At 43.4% G+C, this 25,953-nt stretch overlaps 1 protein-coding gene across 2 annotated transcripts in view; it reads left to right on the forward strand.

The window, feature by feature from the left end:
* The first annotated feature begins 19,444 nt into the window (after nucleotides 1-19,444).
* Nucleotides 19,445-25,953, forward strand: part of MMD (monocyte to macrophage differentiation associated) — a 39,123-nt gene continuing 32,614 nt past the window's right edge. The window contains exon 1 of one of the 2 annotated variants that reach the window (XM_037914110.2): nucleotides 19,445-19,666. In XM_037914110.2, coding sequence (XP_037770038.1) covers nucleotides 19,638-19,666 — 29 coding nt within the window. In that variant the 5' untranslated portion in view covers nucleotides 19,445-19,637. The remainder of the gene's footprint in view (nucleotides 19,667-25,953) is intronic. The other variant, XR_006285655.1, reaches the window with a different exon arrangement.

Genomic DNA, 25,953 nt, shown 5'->3' on the forward strand with positions numbered 1-25,953 from the left:
TTTGTCTGGTGTCTTATGTGTCCACTGTATTCAGATGTTGCTGTGGATGCAGCAGAAAGGAAATTAAGTGCTCCGAGAGAGGGTATGGGCTCTGGCTGGCCCTGTGAATCTGCTGTGAATTCAATGCCAAATGGAATAACTCATGTGGTGTTTATTGAGTGATACAGATGGAAAGAAGAATGAACGGGGCGGGGGGGGGGGGACCTCACGTATGAACTCTACTAACTCATCCCCTTAGAATGACAAAACAACCGAATACCATCTCAACTGCCTCTCAACCTTCCAAATAGAATTCTGTATTCAAAGAAAGAGCCAGGCAAGCTTATTACACAGAAAAGGCTCATAACAGCTGGCCATCAAGCAAACATCATAATAATAAAAAGACTGGCAAGAAGCAAGCCATCTCCTCCCACAACTCCCCTGCACCTATTATAAAACCAGAAGATACATGCAAGGAATTAGAAATTTACTACATGCAGTCATCAGAAGCAGATAAACAAGAAGACTATATCTGCCACTCCCTTGATGACCTACATTATTGTTTTTCTTTCCATTTCAGTGATGTGGAAATCTGGGTGGTGCACAGTGTCTGTCGGGGCTCAGCTACAGCCCTTTGGGTTCACCACACGGCATGTTCTTTACGATCAGCAGTAATTAGGAATTGGCTATTGTTTCAAAAAGAATTTGGGACAAACGCTAACAGGTCCTGCCAGCTGTGTAAAACAAGTCAGTGCTAGTACCAAAAAATTCAGCGGGGAATAATTATATTTAAAATAAGGGAAAGGAACTTTTCAAAATATATCATTTAATAAAAATGATGTTATGTGCATATATATTAATTGTTATTAAATTACAAGAACACAGAGGCAAAATTAACCCAGGTCAGTGTGGTGAGAGACAAATTCAGAAGTCATACAGGATCTGGTGTTATTAGACCCTGCTCACACTAACTTAGGCCTCCTTTCCCTAACACACAGACTCTTTTGTATCTGCTTCTCCAGTTGAAGTCAATAGGACCTGTTCTCATTGTTTTGACATCTTCCATCAACCTAGCACTGTCTACAGTGGGACTTAGGTTGGTTTAACTTTGTTTCTCAATGGTGTGAATTTTTCACACACCTGAGCAACGTAACTAGGTCAATCTAAATTTTAGGTGTAGACCAGACCTAAGATGGTTTATCCCAAATGAGGCCCGATCCAATGCATGTTGAAATCAGTGGAAATTTGCTCAGGACCCAACAGAAATAAGAAGATGAACCTTCAGTAACCCTCACCTTACTTGAACTTGTAATTTGTTCTGATTCTTTGGAGTGTAAGTTTAAACCAACTCAGGGCTGGTCTACACTGGGAACTTTATATCAGCATAGCTACATTGCTCAGGAGTGTGAAAAATCCACACCCCTGAGCAACGTAGTTAAGCTGACCAAACCCCTGGTGTAGATAGAGCTATATTAATGGAAGAATTCTTCTGTAGACTGACCTACCACCTCTCAGGGAGGTGGATTACCTATACCCACTGGAGAACCCTTCCTATTGGAGTAGGTAATGTTTACACAGAAGTTCTATAGCAATGCTGCTGTAGCATTTCAAGTGTAGACAAGCCCCCACTTAAAGACATATGTGTAGAGCAGATGTAAGGAGGTTAAGGAGAGTCTGCATGAGTATGCACGATTCTAAGTTACACCACCTTATACCTCACTTAGGTTTGCAGTCCAGAATGGCCAATTCCTTCAAAACAGATGAATGGCTATCTTTGAAGGAGTATTCACTAGTTACTGTGATAGGGTCAGGCCAGATGGCTACAGGAGAGTGATAGAAGGAAGATATATTAGCCCCAGGTTAAGTAGGTCCCCCTTTCCCTGGGTAAGGTAACAGGGAAGGTTTCAGAACAATCAGGAACTTTCTGGAAACAAATAAGGCAGACAGGTTGATTAGAACACCTGCAGCCAATCAAGAAGCTGCCAGAATCAATGAAGACAGGCTAATTAGGGCTAATACATCAGAATTTGTTATTGGTTTGGACTTTATGTAAATAATGGCCTTCTGTAGCAGTATCTGTGTACTTTATCTTGCATATATATTGATTCAAATGCAAAACACAAAGCTTGGGAAAGAGCTGGGTTTGCAAAAGGCTGTCATTGCAAACTTTTGCCTTCTTGTGTTCATGTTAGGTGGGTGATAATGAAAACTGATGTGTTACTGTGAATCTCTAGGAAAGGCCGTTTATTCTGTTTTAGAAGTGACAAGTATGTGCACAAGACATACATTCCATACGTCTATTACCAGAGTTTATCTGCACAAATAGATGAAGTTAAAAAAAAGAGGGAGTCGCTCTGAATATGGAATAAAAACAGAGCTTCAAGAGAGAACCTTTTCTTCACTGCTTCTCTAATTCATTTACCCATTGCTGACAATGGAGGTTACTGAACCCAATTTAGCTGCAAATGGAGCCAAAGAGAAACAATGTCCATCAGCATTTCAGAGACCACTGCTAAAACCTGCATAGAGCAGCTGTTAGAGGGTTCCCAGGGTGGAGAGATTTCTTTCCAGGCCTGCACTGTACTATGTCCCAGAACATGGGTGACACAGAAGCCACAACAGAGTCTCTGCCTCACTCATAGATTCCCCTACCCGGAGCAGAATTCTCCACTAGGTTTGTTAAACAGCTTTAGGGCCACTTGTTTACACTCCTCAGATCAGAAAATCTAGTCCATCACGTTTATCCTTTGCCTCCTGGCCTACATCCCCCCCCCACCCCCCCAAAAAGAGACTGTGATTTCCCCCTGTCCACGTTACAGAACCACGATAGACTTTGACATACCTGACAGTGGGTGCGGGAACGGGGGAGTTTCAGACAGCTTGGGGCTGAAGGTGAATTGGCAGAACCTTGTCACGGAAGCATGCATAGTGGCTGCCTGCATTCCCATGTGCTTGGCTCAAGTCTCGCTGTAAGTCCCCCATTGCCATGCCTGTTGACATTCACACACATGTACAGCAGCAGCAGATTCACTACACCGTTCGTATAGGCAGCACAGCGAGCCTAGAGCGGACATAGAGCCAACTCCTTCACCAGCTCCTGTTGCAGCAGCCTTGGCATAAGGATTGGCATTAAGGTGGGGGAAGCTTACTGGGGGCATGGCTGTACGGCACCAAACTCCCTTGGGCCCTGTTATCAGATGTATAGTTTAGAGCACTACCCAGGCTGCTCTAACCTATGCCAGAGCTAAGATTAGGGTAGGGTTGGGTAGAAAGAAAGATATATGTAACTATCTCCCTGCTGCTCTCCCAACTCCAGTCCCCGCACCCCAGCCCCATCTGCATCCTAAGCCCCAGTTGCATTGGTTGGATCTTGGCTGCAGTAGAGAATCTGTCCCATTTTTAAAAAAAATAGAGTAAAAAGCATATTTCAGCGGTACACCTGGGGCAGATCCTCAGCTGGTGTAAATTGTCACAGCTCCATTGAAGTCAGCAGTGTCCGTTTATACCAGCTGCCTCACTAAGTTAAGGTAAATGAGTTTTCTCTCTTTCCTGCTGGATTTGGTTCGATAGTGCAAGTACCTTTTAACGGGGCATATTTAATGGGAACCTACTCGCATGCAGCAAAGTTTAACAGGCACTAAACCTTTTTGGCAACCTTTCATTGTAGATTGGAGAGGAGGTTTTATGGGAACTGGATACATACACATTGTTGTATAAATATTTGCACTCTGCTCCTTAGCAGCAAAGGGATGAGTATGATCAAGAGCTCCATTTAAGGTTCCACTCACTAGTTACAAAAGCTCATCAATTCAAGCCAATTTTGCTTTCATTACAGACCTCCTGTTTTGCTTTCTGCAGGAACAAGGATTATGTAATACTTTAAAAGCAGTGACTCAGAAACCAATGCCAGTCACAGTTCTTTCGCTAGAGTTCTATAACAGTCATATCTGAACAATGGAAACTATACCCTTAGCTGTGCAAAGCACGAGCTTTTTCTTTCTTCTTATTCAAATATTTTCGCTAACCAGTTTTAGCAAGATCTTTCCTTCTATGTAAAGTGCAGTTGTTCTCCAGCCAGTGACTGTAAAGAATCATAGAAATATAGGGCACAAAGGGACCTTGAGAGGTTACCTAGTCTAGCCCCCTGCACTGAGGCAGGACCAAGTAAACCTAGACTGTCCCTGATAGGTTTTTGCCTAACCTGTTCTTGAAAACTTCCAATGAAGGGGATTCCACAAACTCCCTTGGAAGCCTGTTCCAGAGTTTAACTACCCCTAGAGTTAGATCATTTTTTCCTAATATCTAACCTAAATCTCCATTGCTGCAGATTAAGCTGATTACTACTTGTCCTATCTTTAGTGGACCTGGTGAACAACTGCTCACCATCCTCTTTAGAGCAGCCCTTAACCTATTTGAAGACTATCAGGTCCCCCCTCACTGGTCTTTTCTCCAGACTAAATGTGCCCAGTTGTTTTAACCTTTCCGCATAGGTCAGGTTTTCCAAATCTGAATGGCACCATTGAGGATTCATGGCCTCCAACCCTGCAGTCAAATCTGCATGGGTATATGCTGGAGCCTAAGAGCAGACCCCCGGGGACAAAGTCCATCTGCAGGATTTAGGGCCCTTGATTTGTTATTCCCCAGTGATTCTATATACGCTTCACTTTGCTTACAAGGCTTCACTGGGGCTCTGAGCACCAGCCTGCAGTAGAGTAGGTTTGAGTCTGACTAGCCACGCCTTTGAAAGAGAGCAGCATGTGCTCCTCCCCATAACAATCCACCTCTGCTGGTCAGTGCAGGTGGGAGAATGGGCTGTGACTTGATTAGGATTTTGTGCACAAGCACTGCATTGGAATGGGACCTTTAAGGCCTTCTAGTTGGTCACTTCAAAAATGGACATAGCATCAAAGGAGAGAGAATGTAGTCCAGTGCATTGGCTGCTGGATTGAGCATTGTGAGACCTGAATTCTGTTCCCAGCTCTGCTGCGTGACCTGGACCCTGTTTCTCTTCCTCTCACATTATCTTGTTTAAATGGTAAGCTCTTTGGAGCAGGGACTGTCTCTTAATACGTGGAAGGTATGTAGTGAATGAGCAGGGGACTGCAGGAATAGAAAGCATTAAGTGGTTAAGGCAGTTGAATGTCACCCTGGAAAACGGGATTCTATCACTCCCACAGAGCTCCTATGTGATGCTGAGCAAGTCACTTAAATCAAACTCTGTGTTCCTCATTTTCTGGATGCCCAACTTGATACCCTGGGGTCTGACTTGCAGAAGTGCTGTGCACTCTCACTGGCAACTGAAGTCCATGGGAGCTGTGCTTTGAACATATAAAGTGCTACATAACGCTAAATACTCTGAAAAATCAGGTCTGAGTGGTTTCCGATTGGACACCCAAAATTAGCGGAAACTTTTGACTTTAATCTCTGTGCTTCAGGTCCCCACCTGTAATATGTGGATAATGACACCCCCTCACCTCATATTTGCAAAGCACTCAGATGCTCTAGCAATGAGCATCATAGAAAAGCCCAGGCGGAAATGAATAACTCCATCTTTAGAGGTGAGTTTGAATAGTGTGTGGAAAATAAATCCGAGGGCCACCCATTGAACCATGACGAGAAAACACAGTACTGAGTAGTTGCTAATAAGCTCATGCTCAAATAAATTGGTTAGTCTCTAAGGTGCCACAAGTACTCCTTTTCTTTTTGCGAATACAGACTAACACAGCTGTTACTCTGAAACCTGCTAATTAAGTGAGCACCATCCATCCTGGGCACTGAATAAGGCAGGGGTTGTGTAGAAAAGATAGAATGTGGTTATGTATTAAAAACTGTATCATGATGTATATGCACAAGGAGGCTGAACTAAGGTTCCTTGGGCAACCATAATCCTGGCATTTCCTAACTTTTGAGTGCTGGACATTTTGCAACATTAACCATGTTCTTTTACTGTCATTTTTTGTGTGTGATTATATCTATTGTATGACCTGAGCAAAATGAGGCCCTGATCTTGGTTGGGGGCTTAATGAGCTACTGTAATACAAATAATAACAATATACTTGAGTGACGCCCTTGATGGTTATCTAGTCATGTGTGAGGTAAAAGCACACCCTGAGCTAGGATTTTAGCCTTATTTTCCATTTCTGGCTACATATCAGACCAGTATCTTTAATGTAGTTTAATATTAACTTTGAGTCTTAAGTACAAGAAGATTTCTGAGATCCCAAGTAAAGTTACCTAATTATTTTTAATAACTTCCTCATTACTGTCTATTTAGCTGGAGACAGAAGGTTCAAGAGGATATTTAATTGTGGAGGCATCTGCATTGTAGCATGAAATCTCAAACAGAGGCAAGTTATGCTTATAGCATGTATAATCTGGAGCTTTAAGAGGATCAGTCACCCTTAAATAGCAGTGATGATTCATGACAAAGAGCAGCACAAATTGTACATCAGTGCCCAGTGTTCCTGGGACTTTTTACTTTAGCTTTCTATTTTTCAAGAATGGGAATGAAGTTATGAGACCTGGTATACTATTGCCCTGCACTTTGGGTAGTGATTTGCACTAATGCAATGTGAATAGGAAATTTACACTAATGCAAAGTAATTAGGAGGTAGGAGTAAACTATCAAATCACTTTGCACTAGTGTAAATGATTACAAAAAGTGTGGTTCAGTAATGAAGCAGACCCCTAGAGTCTAATACTCCTCTGTCTGACACCAGGAAATGTCTTCTTGCTGTGTGGATGGAGAGATACCTGGAGATTTCCAAAACTCTGATCAATAGGACTGCTTGGAAATTTTCCATCAAAACTGTTTTTCAGTAGAAAATTGGAGTTCTGACTCAAAAGTTTTCACAAAAAATGTCTGCTTTCCACAGACAAGTTAGTTTTTTGTTAAAAAATCAAATATCTGAAAAGTTTTTAGTTTTGGGCCAAAACCAGAAAATGTTTGGTCAAAAACTTCAGTTTGGAAATGGCACCAAAGGAGTCAGTTCCCCAGGCTCCAATTCTCCTCTATAAGCCAGACTCTTCAGCTGGAATATCTCCCATGATGCACCACAGCCCTATGACTTCCATGGTGGCTCACCACGCGGAGAGCTCATGATGCATCATGGGAGATGTAGTCCAACCAGGGATCCCAGTCTATAGAGGAGGAGGGGAGCCTGAAGCACCTAAACTACAAGTCCCATTAGGCACCATGGTGGCATATCTGAACTGAAATTTTGGGGTTTTAGACAAAAAAAATGGTTTTTCAGCCAATATTTTGGACTAGCCATTCCGGTCCAAAAAGGGCAACACTACAATATATTTCCTACAATATGTTTTCTCCTGTTTGTCAGTTCGTGTCTTCAATATGTAAAATGATGGGGCTTTTTTATGACTTCCGTGTGAAGAACGGTCCATAGCCCCTTAACTGAAAGACAATTTCTAAGTATTCTTTCTTTAAGGGGAAAAATAGTGTGGGACAGTCACAAAGAACACTCCAGTGCAAGTCTAAACCCACTTTAAGGAAAGGGTCTCCTTTTATTCTCCTATTATTCTCCTATACTCTCCTATTATTCCTTGAGACTGCTCTGATACTGAATTGAAGACCTACTAAGTAGGGGTATAAATTTAAGTGCTGTGGTTAGTCTGGCTTCTCCTTAGTCAATTGACTCTGACAGATTATGAACAGCCTGATGGGTTTAATGTATCCATTTGTTCCAAGCCACATCAATAATTTCTTTGTCTTAGTTTCAATTTCAGGAGCTTCTACAAAGAGTTGTGTTAGACAAAGCTCAGTTCTAATTAGCTGCCTGTGTCCATCTGAGATCTTCTTTACCAGTAGGCTAGTTACTCGCTGGCTAGTGTAAAGGAGGATTCATAGGCCCTCAGCTGACGTAAATGGGGGAAGCTCCATTGATATCAATCAACTTAACAGATTTTAAGGCCAGAAGGGATCACCAGATCATTTTGTTTGACCTTCTGCACATCACAGACTACTATTTCCCTTTAATGAGACCAAAAGCCTGGATTAGACTAAAGTATTACAGTCATCTAAACTGTGCGTACCATGGGCTACTGAACCTCACCCAGCATCTAACCCATAACTTCTTTTTGAGCAATAGCATCTCTTTTAGAAAGATATTCAATATCATGTGAGTGAGGATCCACCATGTGACTAGGTAAATTCTTCCAATTTACAACAACTCAAGATTAGGCCCATAATATCTTCATACCTAAACCACTAAGGGTATGTCTACACTGCAATGTAAACCGAGGGTGCAAACTTGGGCTCATGCCTAACCCCCTTCCCATCTACACACACATTGCACTAACCCAGGGTTCACACACAGTGTCCCCAGACTCCACGCGGGTGCAGGGTCCGAACCAGAGTCACTGATTTGCAGGGTAGACGTAGACCCACTGGACTCGTGTTATAGGGGTATGTCTATACTGCAATAAAATACCTGTGGCTAGCCAGCCTGGGTCAGCTGACTTTGGCTTGTGGGGCTCATGCTGCATGGCTATAAAATAGCAGCATAGACATTTGGGATCAGGCTAGAGCCCAAGCTCTGGGAACCTCCCCATTCCTGGGCTCCCAGAACCTGGGCTCCAGCTGGAGCCTGAATGTCTACACTGCAGTTTTATAGTCCCCAGCCTGAGCCCTGCAAGCCGGGGTCAGCTCACACATTTTTATTGCAGTGTAGACATACTCTGCCAGTCTGCCACTAATATCCCACGATCCCACAGGCTGACTTTCTTTGTTCTCTGGACAGTCAAGTTTGGTGAACTGTCAAGTTTTCCCATCTGTACCACAAACAAAAGGCTACGGCAGCCACATTTTGGGAGGGTGCCCAGAAGTCTGGGATGTGGGTGCTTCGACTCAAGCCTGCATAATGCAGTGTAGACACTGGAGCCCCACATTGGGACCCAGGATTCAACTATTCCTAACCTGGGGTTACAAATAAATGTACATGCTCTAGCCCTAACAAATCCAGGAGCTGCTGATTTGACTTCTACTTACCCTGGGCTTACATTGCAGTGTAAACATACCCTGAGATTTCCAGAAATAAATTATTCACAGTAACAGTATCCCATCACGTTGGTGCTTTGGATTATCATGAAACTGATTTAGAGTACATTCAACAAACACAGTATTGCCAATCCAAAGAATTCAGAACTCGTGAAACAGAACCCAAAATCATGAGGCTGTCTTTAAAAATCATGAGATTTTAAAATAATTCATTTGGAGTCTTTTTTTATTTGCCATCTAGCTTTTGTACCACTAGGGTTCAAATTTTCGAGCATTTATCCAAAACCAAGACGGCTAGAATCTTAGTGTTGGGTTTTGTTTTGTAATGAAAACTGAGAGTTTAAGAAAAATACCAAATATCACAAGACTCACTCTAACATTGCAAGAGTTGGCAATACTGCAGAGACCAGCATTAAATGTAAGGGTGATTGAAATATTTATGCTATATACTGTAGATAAAATTATATTTTATTAGAGAGATCGTGCTAAAACAAACAGAAGAAAGAGAAAGGTGTGGCCTAAACCCCGGAGGTGTGGTTAAAATCAGAGGCAGGAATTCTTGAAGTCTGATCTAGCTCCAGTACTGATTATCTCTGGGCTGTGAGAAAGTCACTGAGAAGCACATTTTCAAAGAGTGGGCTCAGTTCTGAGGCTGCAAGTGCGCTCCTCAAAATGTAGCTGCATCTTTTGCATCCACAAGTCACCGAATGCAAGGAAACTAATTCCCAATTCACTGGGGACCAGGTAACTCCTTATCAGCTTCTCTATGCCCTTCCTCAGGCAACCAGAGGAAAGTGCTGTAGAAGTAAGAGAGAAAGTGTCAATGGCTTTGCTCAATCCACAATCAGGTATTATACAACTGGCCTGAACCTTCCTCTAGGGAATTTGTCTGTCAGTTTATTTTCTGTTTATGTTGAATGATTTTATCTTGTTGTAAGCACCTCTCCCTAACCTCAAGATTCAGTCCTGAGAAAGAGACTTTGCAGTGTAAAGCCCCAATCCTCCCAATAAGAACCGTGTGGATGGAACTGTTATTCCTGGAATTTATACCAATGCAGTCCAACTGAAGTCAACAGAACCACACTGATTTAAACCAGCTGAGGATCTGGCCCCTGGATCCAGTTGTGGGTACAAATCAGGCAGTCAGTGAGGCACAGGCATTCAGATTTCTGCTTTGGTTTATTCCCCAGGTGTGAGCTAAATCCACATAAAGGGAAGCCAGGCCTCAGTCTTTCTGAAAACTTACCCCTTACCCTCTTTTCCCCCCAGTTTCTTCATCTATAAAAGATGACGGTTAGGTAATACTGCCCTGGCAAGGCTGTTGTGAGACTTAACTAGATGGCAAAGATAAGAAGTGCTGGTAAGTGTCATTATTAATAGTAGTAGCATCTGTCTGGGAGTCACTCAGTGTTTGTCTACTAATTAGAACAGTGAGACAGGCAATTGGTCTCCTGATATCTCTTTGCCACTGACTGTGTGACCTTTGGCAAGTCACGTAACCTCTCAAATGATTCAGTTTGCTCTTCAGTAAATTGCATGTAACAATGCTTTGCTACCTTGCTGAGGGGATGTTGCGAGGATCAATTAATTCAGAGGACAAGCACTATAAAAGCATCAAGTATGATTATTATTTTGTCCCAGTGCCCAGGTTCCCGCTGAGTGCCACAAATTGTTCCTGTAGGCTGAGTGGAGAGAGCTACCTCATCAGTAATGACATTAGATGATTACATCATGACTGTTCTTTTGCCTGGCCATTCCCTTCCTCCCCACTTCCAATGTTGGTAATATTTTATTTTAAAGTTAAATGATACTTAGATTGTATGCAGGAACTTCCTGTTCGTTCTGAGTTTGTACAGTGCCCTGTACAATAGGATCCCGGTCCATGACTGAGACTCCACAGTGCTACCACAATACAGATAATTAATACAAATCTAGTGAAAACAGTTGAGAGGGACCAATTGGAAAAAGAAATGCCATGTTCCTAAAGCCATGAAACTGCCTTTTTCAAAATGAAACATATCTATGGAGCCAGTCCTGGAAGGCGATGTGCACCTTCAAATCTCTCTGACTTCATTCTATATATCAATAAGCAATTTGGGATAGGGACTGTCTCTTATTAAGTGTTTCTACAGAGCCTCGCACAGTGGGGCCCTGATCTCATTTGGGACCTCTAGGTGCTACTATAATACAAATAATAAGATGGCTCATCCATAGATTCACATGTTCTAAAATATTTCCCTATCAGGAGTTCTTGTTTCCAACACACATGATAAAAACAGTAACTGGTGAGTTCTCTCTACTTTGGATTTGTATTTATATATGATAGCTTCACTTCACTTCTCAGTGACTTTTGCCATTAACACAGGGCTGGAGGAGCCCTTGATTCTTAAGCTGTACTTTACTAAAATCTATTAGTCAAAAGTAAAAGAACTCAGATGTTTATTTCAAGTTTGAAAGTGTGCATCTCAGTCTATATTTGGGTTCTCCAATTCCAAATTTATTATTCAAACAACCTAACGAAAAGCATTTTAACAAATAACTAGCATAATGCTGTCAGAGTGGTCTGTGATTTTAAATGAATGACTCCTCAGCTCTAAGCAAATCCTGGGTCTGGTCCCAGTACTAAACAAGAGATAACTTGTCATGTAAACACACTTATACCATTTTGATTCCATAAACTCCAATGGAATTCCTCTTGATTTACATCACTAGACGTGAGAGAAGAATCTGGCCTGACATTTTTATTTATCTATTTTCTGTTTATTTCTCTTTATAAAGAAAGTATAACAAAAGGGCTTTAGATATCTTTGTATTTTTAAAATACAATCATATAAAAATTACAAATTCCTAAAACTGGACAATACCCACTTGGAATAAAACCTCTGCCATGCTTAATCATATATTGGGAAACTACAATTTTTTTCCTTCAGTTAGGAAACAATGTGTATTAAAATCTGTAAATATGAAGGGCCAGATTCTGTGACCTTTATTTACTGCAGGCCTGATCCACAGCCCATTGGATTCAATGGGGGTAGCCTTTCCATTCTCTTCTCTACAATAGATCATGGCTTTAGATCAGACCCATTTACCTTACTCCACTAAGTAGTCCCATTCATTGCAATGTCAAAGGAAGGTATTCCTTATTATGAATAAGGATGGCAGAATCTGGCTTATCATCGATGTGTTTTTCAAAGGGAAAAAATCTGAGATTTGGGAGGAAGTGAGAGAGAAGTCTTTACATGTAGGTGTCTGCTTTACCAATCCAGACTAGTTCTGTTTTGTTACTGAAGAGGGACTTGCAGGTGTATTAATTATATAATGGATGCTGGCACAAATGTGAAAATCCCATACTTGTTTTTTGACGATATAGAAGGTAAAATATTGCTCAAATATCAGTGCCAAGGAGAATGAGATGTTCTGAGTGAATGTCACATTGCCAAGAAAAGCTACAGAATCTTGTGAAAAGCCTACACTTAATGGGCTGAAGAATTAAGGACTCGTCATATTAACAACTGAAGTTATCAGCTTTCTCATGCATTACATCAGCTACTTTCTTCTCTGCATGGTCATTCTCCCATGCTGGAGTATCAGGACCATCAACCCTGGCTTGGAAGGACCTTTCTGCTCTGCAGAGGAGAGAACCGATTGGTATCTTGGGCCAGACTGTGATATCTTTATTCACACTGAATAGCACTTTACACCATGTGTAAGTGGAGTAAGACACCACTCAGTGTAAGGGTATTATAACCTGCCCCTTTATCTGTATAATGTTGTACATTAGGGCAGATTATTGAGTTGTCCCAATTTATCTGGGAACCATCCAGCTCCAGAGATGCTACAGACTGTAGAGATAATCAGTGCCCTGATGACCATCCAGACAACTAACAAGCTGAGCATCTGATCTGTGAAATACTGTATTTTTAAGTAGAAAGTGGCATGGCTTTCAAATGTCATGTTATTTAAACTATAGTATATGAGTGTACAAGACGATAGAAGTCAGGAAAATTGTGGATTTTTTTAATAGGTCCTAATGACTAGTGGGAATAGAGGGTTCTGGTTCTTCTAATCTGTGTTATGGGCACAGGCCAGCAGACTACAGCCCATGTTCGGGAGAGCATAAAACCCACCTTTGCACCCCCTTGATGTGCTGAGCATTCCACGGCCACAGCTGAGGTTCTGACTCCACATCCTCCCACAAACTCTATTTCTTGCTCATTCAAGAATCCAACACCTCAAATCAACTAATGGTGACTATTTTTCTGTCAACAGTCTCCTTTTGGGGGAGGTGTTAATAGCGAATGTCTCCTTCATAGCAGGATAAGACTGAAAGCAATCAGCAAGAGAGGAGGAGAGGGCAGTAGACTCAGACTCACGAAGAGTCTGTTGAGCTAATTATAGTATGTATTGTTATAAACCCAAGAAGTGATGGTTCTTTATCCACTAATGGAGACTTCCTTGAGGCAGAATACAACCTAAAACATCATGCAGTATGAATTGTACTTACTACATTTGGTAAATGCATCCCAGTACAGAGGGTTTGGCCCTCTAAGTCACTGTATTACCTGAGGTTTTCTGAACCCCAAACCATGGTAACTAGTCTCTTGTTTTCCAGGTGGTGACAGGAAATAAACCAGTGGGGAACACAACACCTCCATCTGATAAACAATTGGTACACACAAGAGTGCTTTGACCCCAAAATCCTTGTTTTTATTAAGTACAAAGCACACATCTAAAATAGCAATAGTCTCATCTAGAGCACCCCAGATATAGTTACCCAAAGCCTGAGATGTATCGAGTAGTCAGTAGCAGGGTTCCAGTGGCCAGCCTTTCTCCTACCCACTGGGGAGTTTGGTGTCAGCCCTTTAGCTCATTGAAATCCACTCCAAAACTTCTCCAAAGTGCACACTCTAATAAATCTCTTTTACAGATAGCTCAAAACAAAGCACATAACCCCTAATGGGTCAACAATTTCCCTAGCAACAGCAAAGAACTCATAATTTCTTCTTATCAGCAAAGCAGCTTCCAACAAGAAATTCACAGAAACCCAGAGCCAAGGTCAACTATCCACCCTCCTTCCCATTCTCATGAATCCTTCACTTTATCTCTTCTTGTTAGCAGCACAGTTTCAGTGTTGCTGGTTTGTCTGCCTAAGCAACAGGCCAAATTATTCCCTCCTACCAGAGCAGTCATCTAGCTCCTCCTCTACTGGAAGGCTGGATTCTATTGGCATGCCAATGGTCCTTTTTCTCATCCTGACTTACCCCACCCCTCCTGATAAGTCCAACTCACCAATACCTGGAGAGCAAAGGAGTTACACCAGTCAAAATTGTCTCTTCTTGCCTCATAAAAAGACCTAAGCTATTCTCTGCTATGTTAAAATGGATGATGGCTCCCAGAGTCATAGAAGGAAACTGGCCACCTTAGCTGTGTACCTGTGACCACTGAAGACTCAGACAAGTATCCATGAATGTAAATCAGTCAGTAAGGAAAACATTAGCTATCATTGTGTAAGAGTTTGGTGACTACCAAAACACACTCCAGAAACAATTGCAGTTCCTTATTCTAAATGTTTGTTATTCTCTTGATCTGTTTGACAAATGACAAGACTGGGTACATCGTGTATGTCTGACATACATACTAATGACAATAATTCCTATGTTGTCAAAGTGACAAGAAGAGATTCAGCTTCTATCTGAGAGATTTAATTTTGTTAGTAGGACATCTACACAGACTTCTTGTGGGACCCTACAGTTTAGGCTTGGCTGTGGTGTGTGTTTTGCCTATGCCAATCATCATATGTAGGTTCTGCATGTGCTGTGAGGTAGAGTGAAAATGGCAGCTTGTCATAAAGATTCCATCTTTCTGTCACTGTTAGTATAATCTCACCATGGTGCTTGATGTCTGTGCCAAAAAGAAGAAATTATATATCTGTGTGAACTTAGGTCATGAAAAATGATTAATGAACAGCCGGGGAGAATGAAGTTCTCTATCCACAGAGCAGTGGCGGTGCAAGCTTTGCATGTCCCCCAGCTCCTCCCATGTGTCAAACCTGAAATAGCAATGAAAGAAGAGGTCACTCCATGTGGCCCATCCACTCTTTGTTCTCTGTGATGAGCCTGCCACTAAGCATGGCAATTAGCAGCAGGTTTGCTGTGTGGACACGTGCCTATTAGGAACTAGACTGAAACTATCAAGTTCATTTCACATCCCCCATCTAACAAATTTCCATTATTGTTGAGCAGAGGTGTATTCAATCCGCCAAACTAGCGGTGAAAGCTTCTGTATCTTATTAGCAGTCCCCTGGGCCATCCATCATCAGCATGCAGCCATTTTGTTTCTAGGAGGACAAAGACATTGTAGCAGCTAGGGTTTCATTCCTTAAGAAACCATTGGCAATTTTGTTTAAGCAAACCCGACACATCGAAAAATGCACTCCTAGCTAAAGCAAGGCAAGCAACATGTTTCTAGTACTTTGTAATAAAGCAATGAAATAGCATCTTAGGTTTTTTTAATTTGTAAAGTATAAGAATGTAATAAAAATAGTGGCGTTTGGAAGACTTGGGGGATTTGGTTTCTGCAGTTTTGTGCTTGATGCCAGTTTTTTAAATTAATTTGTAGGTCCTGCAACCATAATAAGGTCTGAGCCCTTCTGATATTTACAAAATACAATAATATGTCTGAGTCATTAAAACATGAAATGCAATTAGATATGTGTTTTCCGTGGGAGTGGCAAGTGCTAAGTATGGTATTGTTCAGGATCAGGCTCTTAAATGTGAATGCTGAATAACTTACTTTCATTTCAAAAAGAAATATACATATTTGACTCAACATCAGCATCACAAAATCTTACGATTTTTATCACAAGTCGTGTGATATTTTTTTCCCTTTTCTTAATGCCCCAGATGCTGCAATCAGGTTATTCTCTGAGCATGTCAGCTTTTCATTAAAACACAGAAGTAAGTTTCTAATCCTCATGATTCGAAAGAAAAACTTGAAAATGTGAATCCCCAGTGCTCATGCAGCAGAAGGCAAATAAAAGGAACCCAAAATTTTATTTTTAAAAATCTCATTATTTTAAGCCATTCTTGTGATTTTTGAGAGCCTGATTCATGATTTTTTTTATTTATTAGTTTGTTTTGACTGTTCAGGGTGGGCAATATTGAAATATTGTATTATAATAGCTACATTCTACAAATACTCCCTGAGGGTCTTGTGTTAAAATTTGTCCGAATTAAATGTATGTGGTATCATGGAAATCTGCTACACTACATGATTTTTAATGGTAAGTGTACTATTCACTGTGAAATAGCTAGAATGTACTGAATGAAGACAAATGTGCATGCATAAATCCTGCAAAGACTTATGTACATTACTTACTTTTTGTGCACTGTTAGCTTTACTTAATTCAATGGCTCTATACATGTAACATACAATTAAGCACAAGAGTAAATCTTTGCAGGATGGACGTTTCTCCCATAAAGAGATTATCAATGAAAGTAATGAATTGGTATAAAATTATACAAAAACTCCAGTGCATCTGCAATACACAAATCAAGCAATCAAAGGTTGAAGTGCATGGGGATAGTTAGCACTTTGGCAATTTTTTAACTACAAATAGATAACATACACTTAAAATGTTTATATTTGGTGGTTTACCTCTCCCTAGGCCACTGTTCTCCAACCTTCACAAGTCATTGGTCTCCTTAAACTGTATGCTCTTCAAGGTCTGTGTTTGCTCAATGTTTAGCACCCAGAGGATTGGGCTGTGGTTGTGCTACAGTAAATAATAAGGCCAACATGGAATAAGGAGGTTGTGGGTGCTACAACACTTTGTGGGAGAAATCAGTTTTGAGAAACTTGAAGAAAGACAGGAAGTCTGTGTGCCACATGGGGAGTGTAGAAGGCTAGTTCAAATATAAGGAGGCAGCAGGGAAAGAGATGAAGCAGAGACTATAAGAGGAGATGATAAAAGAAGCAGCAGCTAAGAATAAAGAGGATGTGGGCAGACTAGTATGACTGATGTACCAAGAGGGATTTGAGGGTCTGACTGGATACATTTTATACCGTTCACACATGCTTTCTGCTTTACCCTCCTTGGGCTCCACACGGTGTGCTCTGCTCACAGCCACAGTCTGATGATGCAGCAGTGTCGTGACAGTTTTCTGTACTTTCTTCATACTTCCCATAGCAAGTTTGCATATTGAAGCAACAGAGGAAAAACAACCACAGACAGTAGTGTTTTGTGCGGGATGGCAGTGCTGCTACTCTCTCCCCCGCTCTCCTGCTGGTATTAGCTCATCTTAAGTGATCACTCTCCTTACAGTGTGTATGGGAACACCCACTGTTTCATGTTCTCTATGTATATAAATCTCCCCACTATATTTTCCACTGAATGCATCCGATGAAGTGAGCTGTAGCTCACGAAAGCTTATGCTCAAATAAATTTGTTAGTCTCTAAGGTGCCACAAGTACTCCTTTTCTTTTTACTCTTAGACTGTGCAGGTATTCAAAATATGTCTTGCTACGCTCCTTCGCCTTTGCTCCTTTTTGATTAGTAGAAAGAGAAGTTGGGAGGGAAAACAGAGGTACAGAAAAGTGAAGCAACTTGCCCAGTGTCACACATGTTAACTGGGCAGATTTTCATACCTCGAACCTCGATCTCCTTTCTGATGTGCTTTGATTTGCAGTGAAATAGTTAATTCATGTCAAAATTAAATGTCAAAATTGTTAAAACCAGAGATTAATAGGGGCCATTCACATATCTTGAAATCATTTTAGGCTCTCTGTAAACACAGGAAAATGTATCTGCAGTGGCTAAACCCACTCGGCAATTTGAAGGTTTTATTTTCAACTATGAGAGATAAACTTGACATTCCTCTCCCTTCCCCTTTTTTTAATGAAAGCTTAGGTGTTGTCCATCCACACTGGGGATTTGTGTACCTGCCCTGATGAAAACCCTCGCTGTAAATGAGAAAGGTGTGATCTGCACCACTGCAGCTCACTCCAGCCTGAAAGTAGGGTAAAGTGCATCAACACAAATCATAGCCTAGTTGTCCAGTGGTTGCCTTGATCACTTTCCATGCAATCCCAAGCCTAAACAAGGCCTTAGATTCTTTAATGGAAGATGGGAGCTTCTGAGAGGTGGTACATCATCCCACTTCAAGCTCTGGTATTTGGCACACCATAAATGGAGTATTGTGTTTTCTATTACAGCATTGCCTACTATCTCCAACATACAAAGTAGTGTACAAACATATTTAGAGGCAGTTCCTGCTTGGAAAAGGCTGTCGTCACAATAGACAAGACAAATAGTGGGAGGGAAAACAGAGGTACAGCGAAGTGAAGCAACCTGACCTGTAGCAGAGCTGGGAACAGAAGCCAAGCTGCTCTGGGCACAGCATCCAGTGCACCATGCCCAAGGCCATGCTCTCTCTCCATTGTTTCTGTTATGGTATCTCACCTTTTTATAGACAAGTACATTGTTCTTAAGAGTCAAGAAGATTCAGCATTTTAAGCTCACTGCTTCCTGGGGCAACTACATTAAAACAAAGGGACTGAAACCACCGTCCTTTCTGATTCAGCCTTGGCCTCTTTTTCAGCTGCCTGTTCTAGCTCTCCTTTTTCACTGTCCCCTACAATTCTTTCATCCACCCTCACAACTATTCTCTTTAGGCTCTTCCTCCAGCACCCCTGTATCTGAAAGCCTCCTATCTTACATTTCCCCCTCCTTTTACTTTGCCCCTTCTCCAACGTGGCACTAAAACCAATTGTATAGCAGGGGTGCAGAGAGCCATTGAACAAAACTAAATCCTCTACATGATGGAAAACACTTTAAGCGAGGGGGTGCGGCAGTATCCCTAGTTCCAGCATCCCTGCTTCTCTCCTCACCTAAGAAACAATTGTGCTCAGTTCCAGCCTGGCTTTCTTTTGAACATCGTGTGTGTGTGTGTGTGTGTGTACGAAGGGAATCCACGTGTCAGCCAGGACAAGGGTTTTCATCTTCTTCTTCTTTCATTCTTAAAAAGGAAATCTCTAGCTTGCTACCAGGATGTGCTCGTTCGTGTTACAAAGCAGCGTCCCGCTGGAATAAAATGGGGTCTGATTTTCCACATCGGCCAGGGGACTCTCGCTGGCTGCAGCGTGGGGTTTCCATTGTACCACGGAAGGCGCCCCAGGCTCTGCGGGGAGCCCTTTATGAACCCCCCCGGCCCAGAGCTTGTGTCGGGCACGAAGGGCGAGCGAGGGCCGCCGCTGCACCTGGCCGCAGCCCCCGCGGAGCCCGGGCGATCCGGCCCCCCGGACAGGCGCTGGACCCAGGCCAGGGTCCCCCCGCCGGGGCAGAGTCTCCGCCTCCGCCTCCGCTCCCGCCCTGGCCCGGCGCCGACAGGGGCGGGCCGGCGCCGGCGCTATGGGCGGGGATGGGGCGGAGGGAAGCCCGGGCCGAGGGGCCGGATAAAGCGGCCGCCCCGAGCGCCCGCCCCCCTACCCGGTGCCGCCGGCTCGGTCTCTCCTGCACACGCCGCTGCCGCCGCTCCGGGCCGCGGGGCTCGCAAGCCAATGAGGGCCCGGACCCCGGCCCTCGCCGCTGCAGGAGCCGCCCGCAGCCCCCCGGCCCGACCCCCCGCCCGCCCGGCGCCCAGGACCCATGCGGCTGCTCCAGGAGAGACTGCGGAGGTGAGCCCGGGGCCGAGCGCCCATCCCCGGGGGGGAGACCCCCCCTGGCGGGGCCCGGGGCTCCCCCCGCCCCGCCTCCCCCAGCCCACCCTCCCCGAGTCTGGGCGCCCCCTCCTGGGGGTCTGGCACCTGCCTCCCCCACCCCCAAATACTGGAGCCTGGGTGGGGCGGGGGGCCCATTGCTGAAGTCTTGGGGGGGGGTTAAATTTCGGGGCTAGGAAACCCCCCCCAGCTGCATGCAAAGCCCCGCCGTCCTCCCCCAGCCTCCCCAGGGGCTGCGTCTGTCACTGGGGAGCCAGTCCGGTCCCTCCTGGGGAAGGGCCCTGGGCTGTGCCGGCTGGGAGGAGAGATGAGGAGCCAGCGTGTTTCCAGAGAGGCAATAGATCGCAGGCAGGGATGAGATTTTTTTTTTTTTCTCATTCCTTTTAAGTGGGTGAAGGGTCACGCATCCGGTGGGATGATTTGCCACAGGTTCATCTTCGGTTGGACGCCGCCAGCTCTCCCTGCCTGTGCAAGCGCTGGCAGGGGAATTTCCAACCTATAAATGAGCTGTTCTCGTGAATGGCTGGCCATGGGGGCTGTAGAGGATAGGGCGCTTCGGGATTATGGTGTCTGGCAGTTTGTTTTGGCCGCTTTATGATGGAGAGCGGTTGGTGGGAGGAGAAAGGTTGGCAAGGGACAAGCAAAGAGTGCTGTCTTTTGTGTTCTGATGTGGTTGAGGAGCCTTAAATATATGGGGATATTTTCAATCCATGCAGGCTTCTTTAGAGGTCTCTTAGAGAAACAGGGAGGGTGAGGTAATATCTTTTACTGGATCCACATCTGTTGGTGAGAGAGACAAGTTGTTGAGCCACCACTAGTCGCTCATACCTGAAGAAGATATAGGGTGGCTCAAAATCTTGTGTCTCTCACCGACAGACAGACGTTGGTCCAAGAAAAGAAATGGCCTCATCCTCATTGTGTCTCTAATATCCTGGGACCAGCACAGGTACAACGACACTGCATACAACAATTAGATGTCCCTTAGCAGACAGAATTAGAATGCTGGCCTCATTCCTTGTTCTTGTCCCCTCCCTTCCAAAAATGGGTCAGTTCAAGGAACAATAGAACCCGGGTACTTACATAAGTATTTGGGCTTTCAGGTGCTTCATTATTCTAACATCAGGTACAGTGGAGATGAAGTTTTGAATGACCATGATCCTCCCAAGTGAGTAGGACCTCTGGTGTATTTTCCACCCAAGGAGGTACACCGTCTCAGTCTCTTGCAGAATTACAATAGCTTTTTACTTTTGAGTAAGAAAACCAAAAGGCAAAGATTGAAAGATCAAACAAATAAAACCTAACGTACACATGAGGGGAAAGATTCATTTGAGCTTGTCTACATTGCCCAATGCCTGTTTTGATATACTTGTTTTGTTCCGCCCCCCAGCTCAGATGTGTGCTGCAGCATTACATGAGGGTCGTCTGTTCTTTCCCGGCTGCTCCACGTTGTTTTCTTCTCATTTTGAGCTCTGCCACCTTAACATGCCTTTACTTCGCAATTTCCAGAAATCTAGGGATACAGAAGCGCATGTCGTAATGAATTTTAGATTAGGCTATAGGGAACTATAAAACAGCAGGCCTCTATTTTTATAATGGAGATTATGAGCATAGTGTGGGCTTGGGTTAACTTTCAGCATTTGCATATTTCAAGAAGACTCTACGGCCATGTTCTGTTGGCTTCGGAGTTCATACTACTTGTGAACGGTGTTATTTCTTTAATCTAATGTTGAATGTGACAAATGAAAGCAATCTAATTCTGTGCTGACACATGATTTGAAGCATTCTGAATTCTATTGCCTCTAAAATAATTCTGTGTAGTAGTCGATAACATCTCAAGCAGTTATCAATGCTGATTAATTATGCTTTAAAACAGTGTGGTGGTTTTATTTTGTGAAGGGTTTTCATTTATTCTCTTTATTCTGGGAAAGGATGGAGAGAAGTAGACATACCTGCCGGGTAGACTATGAACATCGAGCTTGATGCAGAACTGATTTTTTTTTTTTTTAATGTAAAAATTGTATTTAATACCTTTTTATTTAGAAAAAAATAAAACCATGAATGGAACAATGGAAGTTACTTTTCCTTTTCCCTCTTGGGTTGTCTAGTGTCTCTTTGGTTCCTTATACCTATTACCTTCATATCTAAATGTGGAATTCCATTTAATCCATTCCTCTGCTAATGCTGGATTTTTCCTGCCAGTGTATTTTCCTCATACTCTGTCAATCATGGATTTATTTTCTTTTATAAAAGGCCATTCAGACCTCCTACTTGGGTTTTCCAGTTATACAAGAACAGAAGGGCACCAAGTAAAACAAAAAGGCAACACATTTAAAATGGGTGAAAGGAAATACGTGACGCTTAAAGTAACTTAGTCTATGAAACTAAATACTGCAAAATATTGACCATTGTGTGAATAACGGCATACACAGTTAATTCACTAAGATGAGAACTACAAGGGCTATCTCTTCATGTTTCAAAGCTTACATTCTTCACTAGATGAAGTCAAGAATATATTGCAAAATGGGCAGGTTTCTTGTGGATGTTTTTCTTACTACAGTTTTGGATGTAACCCAGTGTTCAACACAATATTGAGTGTACAATTAGATGGGCCATTGGTCTGTTTACAGAAAAAATAAAATTGAATCGTGAAGTAGTGTCTTAGCTACAGCAGTGCTCATACTGTCTTCCAAACTCATTGTGGTTCATGGTACAGTTAAAAAAAATAATTAAATAAAATAAAAAAATCTTTCCCTTAACATAGGACTATTTAATTCTATATAATTCACCTACCATCACAATGTACATGGCAGTCTTATGGGAAACGAACAAGAATTTACATTAAAAACTTTACATGAGTTCTGTCCTTTTACTAATCTAATAGGTTACTCTGTTTTTTATTTAAAAGACTGTCAGATACTTTAGGCCCAAAGTTCAAGTGATTTAAACATGCACGTGTGTGTATGAAAACCTTAAGATGAAGACGTTAGTATGAATTGCACAAGCCACTTGCCCCCAGTTCATTACTTTCCCTGTCTGTAAAATGAAGATGCTTGCCCTCATGTAGGATTCTGCATTGAAGATGTAAAGGACTTGGTTTGCCTTTGGTCCAAGGCCATTTTAGTTTGATGAATACTTCATTTTAAAGCCTGGTTGCATTCAAACATAGTTTATACATATTGTAATGTTTTCATATTGCCTTGATTGATACAGTTGACTGGTAACATATCTAAGGGAGTCTCATGTCAAAATTGATTTCCTTCAGCCGCACTAACTGGGGGAAGCTTCCCTAGCCCAATCTGCACAGTGTCTGTTTCTAATTAGCATTAGTAGTCCATTACTTTCATAAACAGTAAGGTCTAGTACACCAAAAAATCAAGAAAACCAGGAACCCTATGTGTCTTTTTCCTAACTGGGCTGTAAAATCCCTACAACAGCAGTTAGCGTTGATCATATAAACTTGGTACAAATTCTCTCCTGCAACTCCTTTTCAAGTCCATGTGTTTACCTGATGGACTTGAATGACTTGGGCTTGGTCTACGCTACAAAGTTAAGTCAATGTAAGCTGCCTAGTTGCATGTGTCTACATTTGAATTTTGTCTCTAGCCAATGTAAACACCCTGTTACACTGTCTTCTCGAACAGCGCTGAGCTATGATCAATGTACTGAGATCTGTGCAGTGTCAGTGTAGATGCTGTGTGACTTATGTCGACCATGACAGTCCGCCAGCAGCTGCCCTACGATGCCTGACACTGACCGCTCTGGTCACAATTGTGAACTCCGCTTCCCAAGGGTCCGCAGAGAGCAGAAGCCACGCGCCCCCTCCCACCCACCCCCCCGCCTTAAAAACCCTTCAGCATTTTGAAATACCTTTTCCTGATTGCCCGGCTCAGTGAGCCCAGCTAGCAGCTTGGGTGCAACTGACCACACTGTCTACACACTCTAGATATGCTGTTGCCTGGCGTAGATGGGAGATAATGGATTTCCTGGGCTCATTGGGAAAAGAGGCCCTGCAGGCACAGTTATGCAGCAGTCATAGAAATATCATCATCTGTGAGCAGATTGCATAGGGGATGTGGGTGAAGGGGAACAACAGAGCCGTGTGATGGTGAAGGAACAACAGCAGGCATACTGGGAGGCCGACAACCAATCCAGTGCTGAGCCACAGACATACCGCTTTTTAAATGACCTGCATGCCATACTTTCTGCGGATGCCCTACCAGCACCCCACAGAGCACCGTGGGTACCTTCAAGGAGCTTGACACACACACCTCTGGATGAACAGCCAGGAGGAGGAGTAGCAGCAGGAGGAGGAGAATAGGTAGCATGTGACCGAGGAGTCCAGCCGTGCTGAAAGCCAGGACCTGTTTGAGACTTCTCCACAGTCCAGGCAGTCATAGAATCATAGAATATCAGGGTTGGAAGGGACCTCAGAAGGTCATCTAGTCCAACCCCCTGCTCAAAGCAGGACCAATCCCCAACTAAATCATCCCAGCCAGGGCTTTGTCAAGCCTGACCTTAAAAACTTTTAAGGAAGGAGATTCCACTACCTCCCTAGGTAATGCATTCCAGTGTTTCACCACCCTCCTAGTGAAAAAGTTTTTCCTAATATCCAGCCTAAACCTCCCCCACTGCAACTTGAGACTATTATTCCTTGTTCTGTTATCTGCTACCACTGAGAACAGTCTAGATCCATCCTCGTTGGAACCCCCTTTCAGGTAGTTAAAAGCAGCTATTAAATCCCCCCTCGTTCTTCTCTTCTGCAGACTAAACAATCCCAGTTCCCTCAGCCTCTCCTCATAAGTCATGTGTTCCAGCACCCTAATCATTTTTGTTGCCCTCCGCTGGACGTTTCCCAATTTTTTCACATCCTTCTTAGTGTGGGGCCCAAAACTGGACACAGTACTCCAGATGAGGCCTCACCAATGTCGAATAGAGGGGAATGATCACGTCCCTCGATCTGCTGGCAATGCCCCTACTTATACATCCTAAAATGCCACTGGCCTTCTTGGCAACAAGGGCACACTGTTGACTCATATCCAGCTTCTCGTCCACTGTAACCCCTAGGTCCTTTTCTGCAGAACTGCTGCCGAGCCATTCGGTCCCTAGTCTGTAGCAGTGCATGGGATTCTTCTGTCCTAAGTGCAGGACTCTGCACTTGTCCTTGTTGAACCTCATCAGATTTCTTTTGGCCCAGTCCTCTAATTTGTCTAGGCCCCTCTGTATCCTATCCCTACCCTCCAGCGTATCTACCTTTCCTCCCAGTTTAGTGTCATCTGCAAACTTGCTGAGGGTGCAATCCACACCATCCTCCAGATCATTAATGAAGATATTGAACAAAACTGGCCAGAGGACCGACCCTTGGGGCACTCCACTTGATACCGGCTGCCAACTAGACATGGAGCCATTGATCACTACCCGTTGAGCCCGACAATCTAGCCAGCTTTCTATCCACCTTATTGTCCATTCATCCAGCCCATACTTCTTTAACTTGCTGGCAAGAATACTGTGGAGACCGTGTCAAAAGCTTTGCTAAAGTCAAGGAACAACACGTCCACTGCTTTCCCCTCATGCACAGAACCAGTTATCTTGTCATAGAAGGCAATTAGATTAGTCAGGCATGACTTGCCCTTGGTGAATCCATGCTGACTGTTCCTGATCACTTTCCTCTCCTCTAAGTGCTTCAGAATTGATTCCTTGAGGACCTGCTCCATGATTTTTCCAGGGACTGAGGTGAGGCTGTCTAGCCTGTAGTTCCCAGGATCATCCTCCTTCCTTTTTCTAAAGATGGGCACTACATTAGCCTTTTTCCAGTCGTCCGGGACCTCCCCTGATTGCCATGAGTTTTCAAAGATAATGGCCAATGGCTCTGCAATCACATCCGCCAACTCCTTTAGCACTTTCAAATGCAGAGCATCCGGCCCCATGGACTTGTGCTTGTCCAGCTTTTCTAAATAGTCCCGAACCACTCCTTTCTCCACAGAGGGCTGGTCACCTCCTCCCCATGCTGTGTTGCCCAGTGCAGCAGTCTGGGAGCTGACCTTGTTCGTGAAGACAGAGGCAAAAAAAGCATTGAGTACATTAGCTTTTTCCACATCCTCTGTCACTAGGTTGCCTCCCTCATTCAGTAAGGGGCCCGCACTTTCCAGTCAAGCACAGGGGAGCCTGCTGCAGGGTAAGTGTGTGAATGCATTTCCCAGTACAGTGGAGTCGCATCTTACACTGGGGTTAGGTTCTAAAGTCAGCGT

Source organism: Chelonia mydas, chromosome 14, assembly GCF_015237465.2.
Source record: "Chelonia mydas isolate rCheMyd1 chromosome 14, rCheMyd1.pri.v2, whole genome shotgun sequence".
Classification (NCBI taxonomy): Eukaryota; Metazoa; Chordata; order Testudines; family Cheloniidae; genus Chelonia; species Chelonia mydas.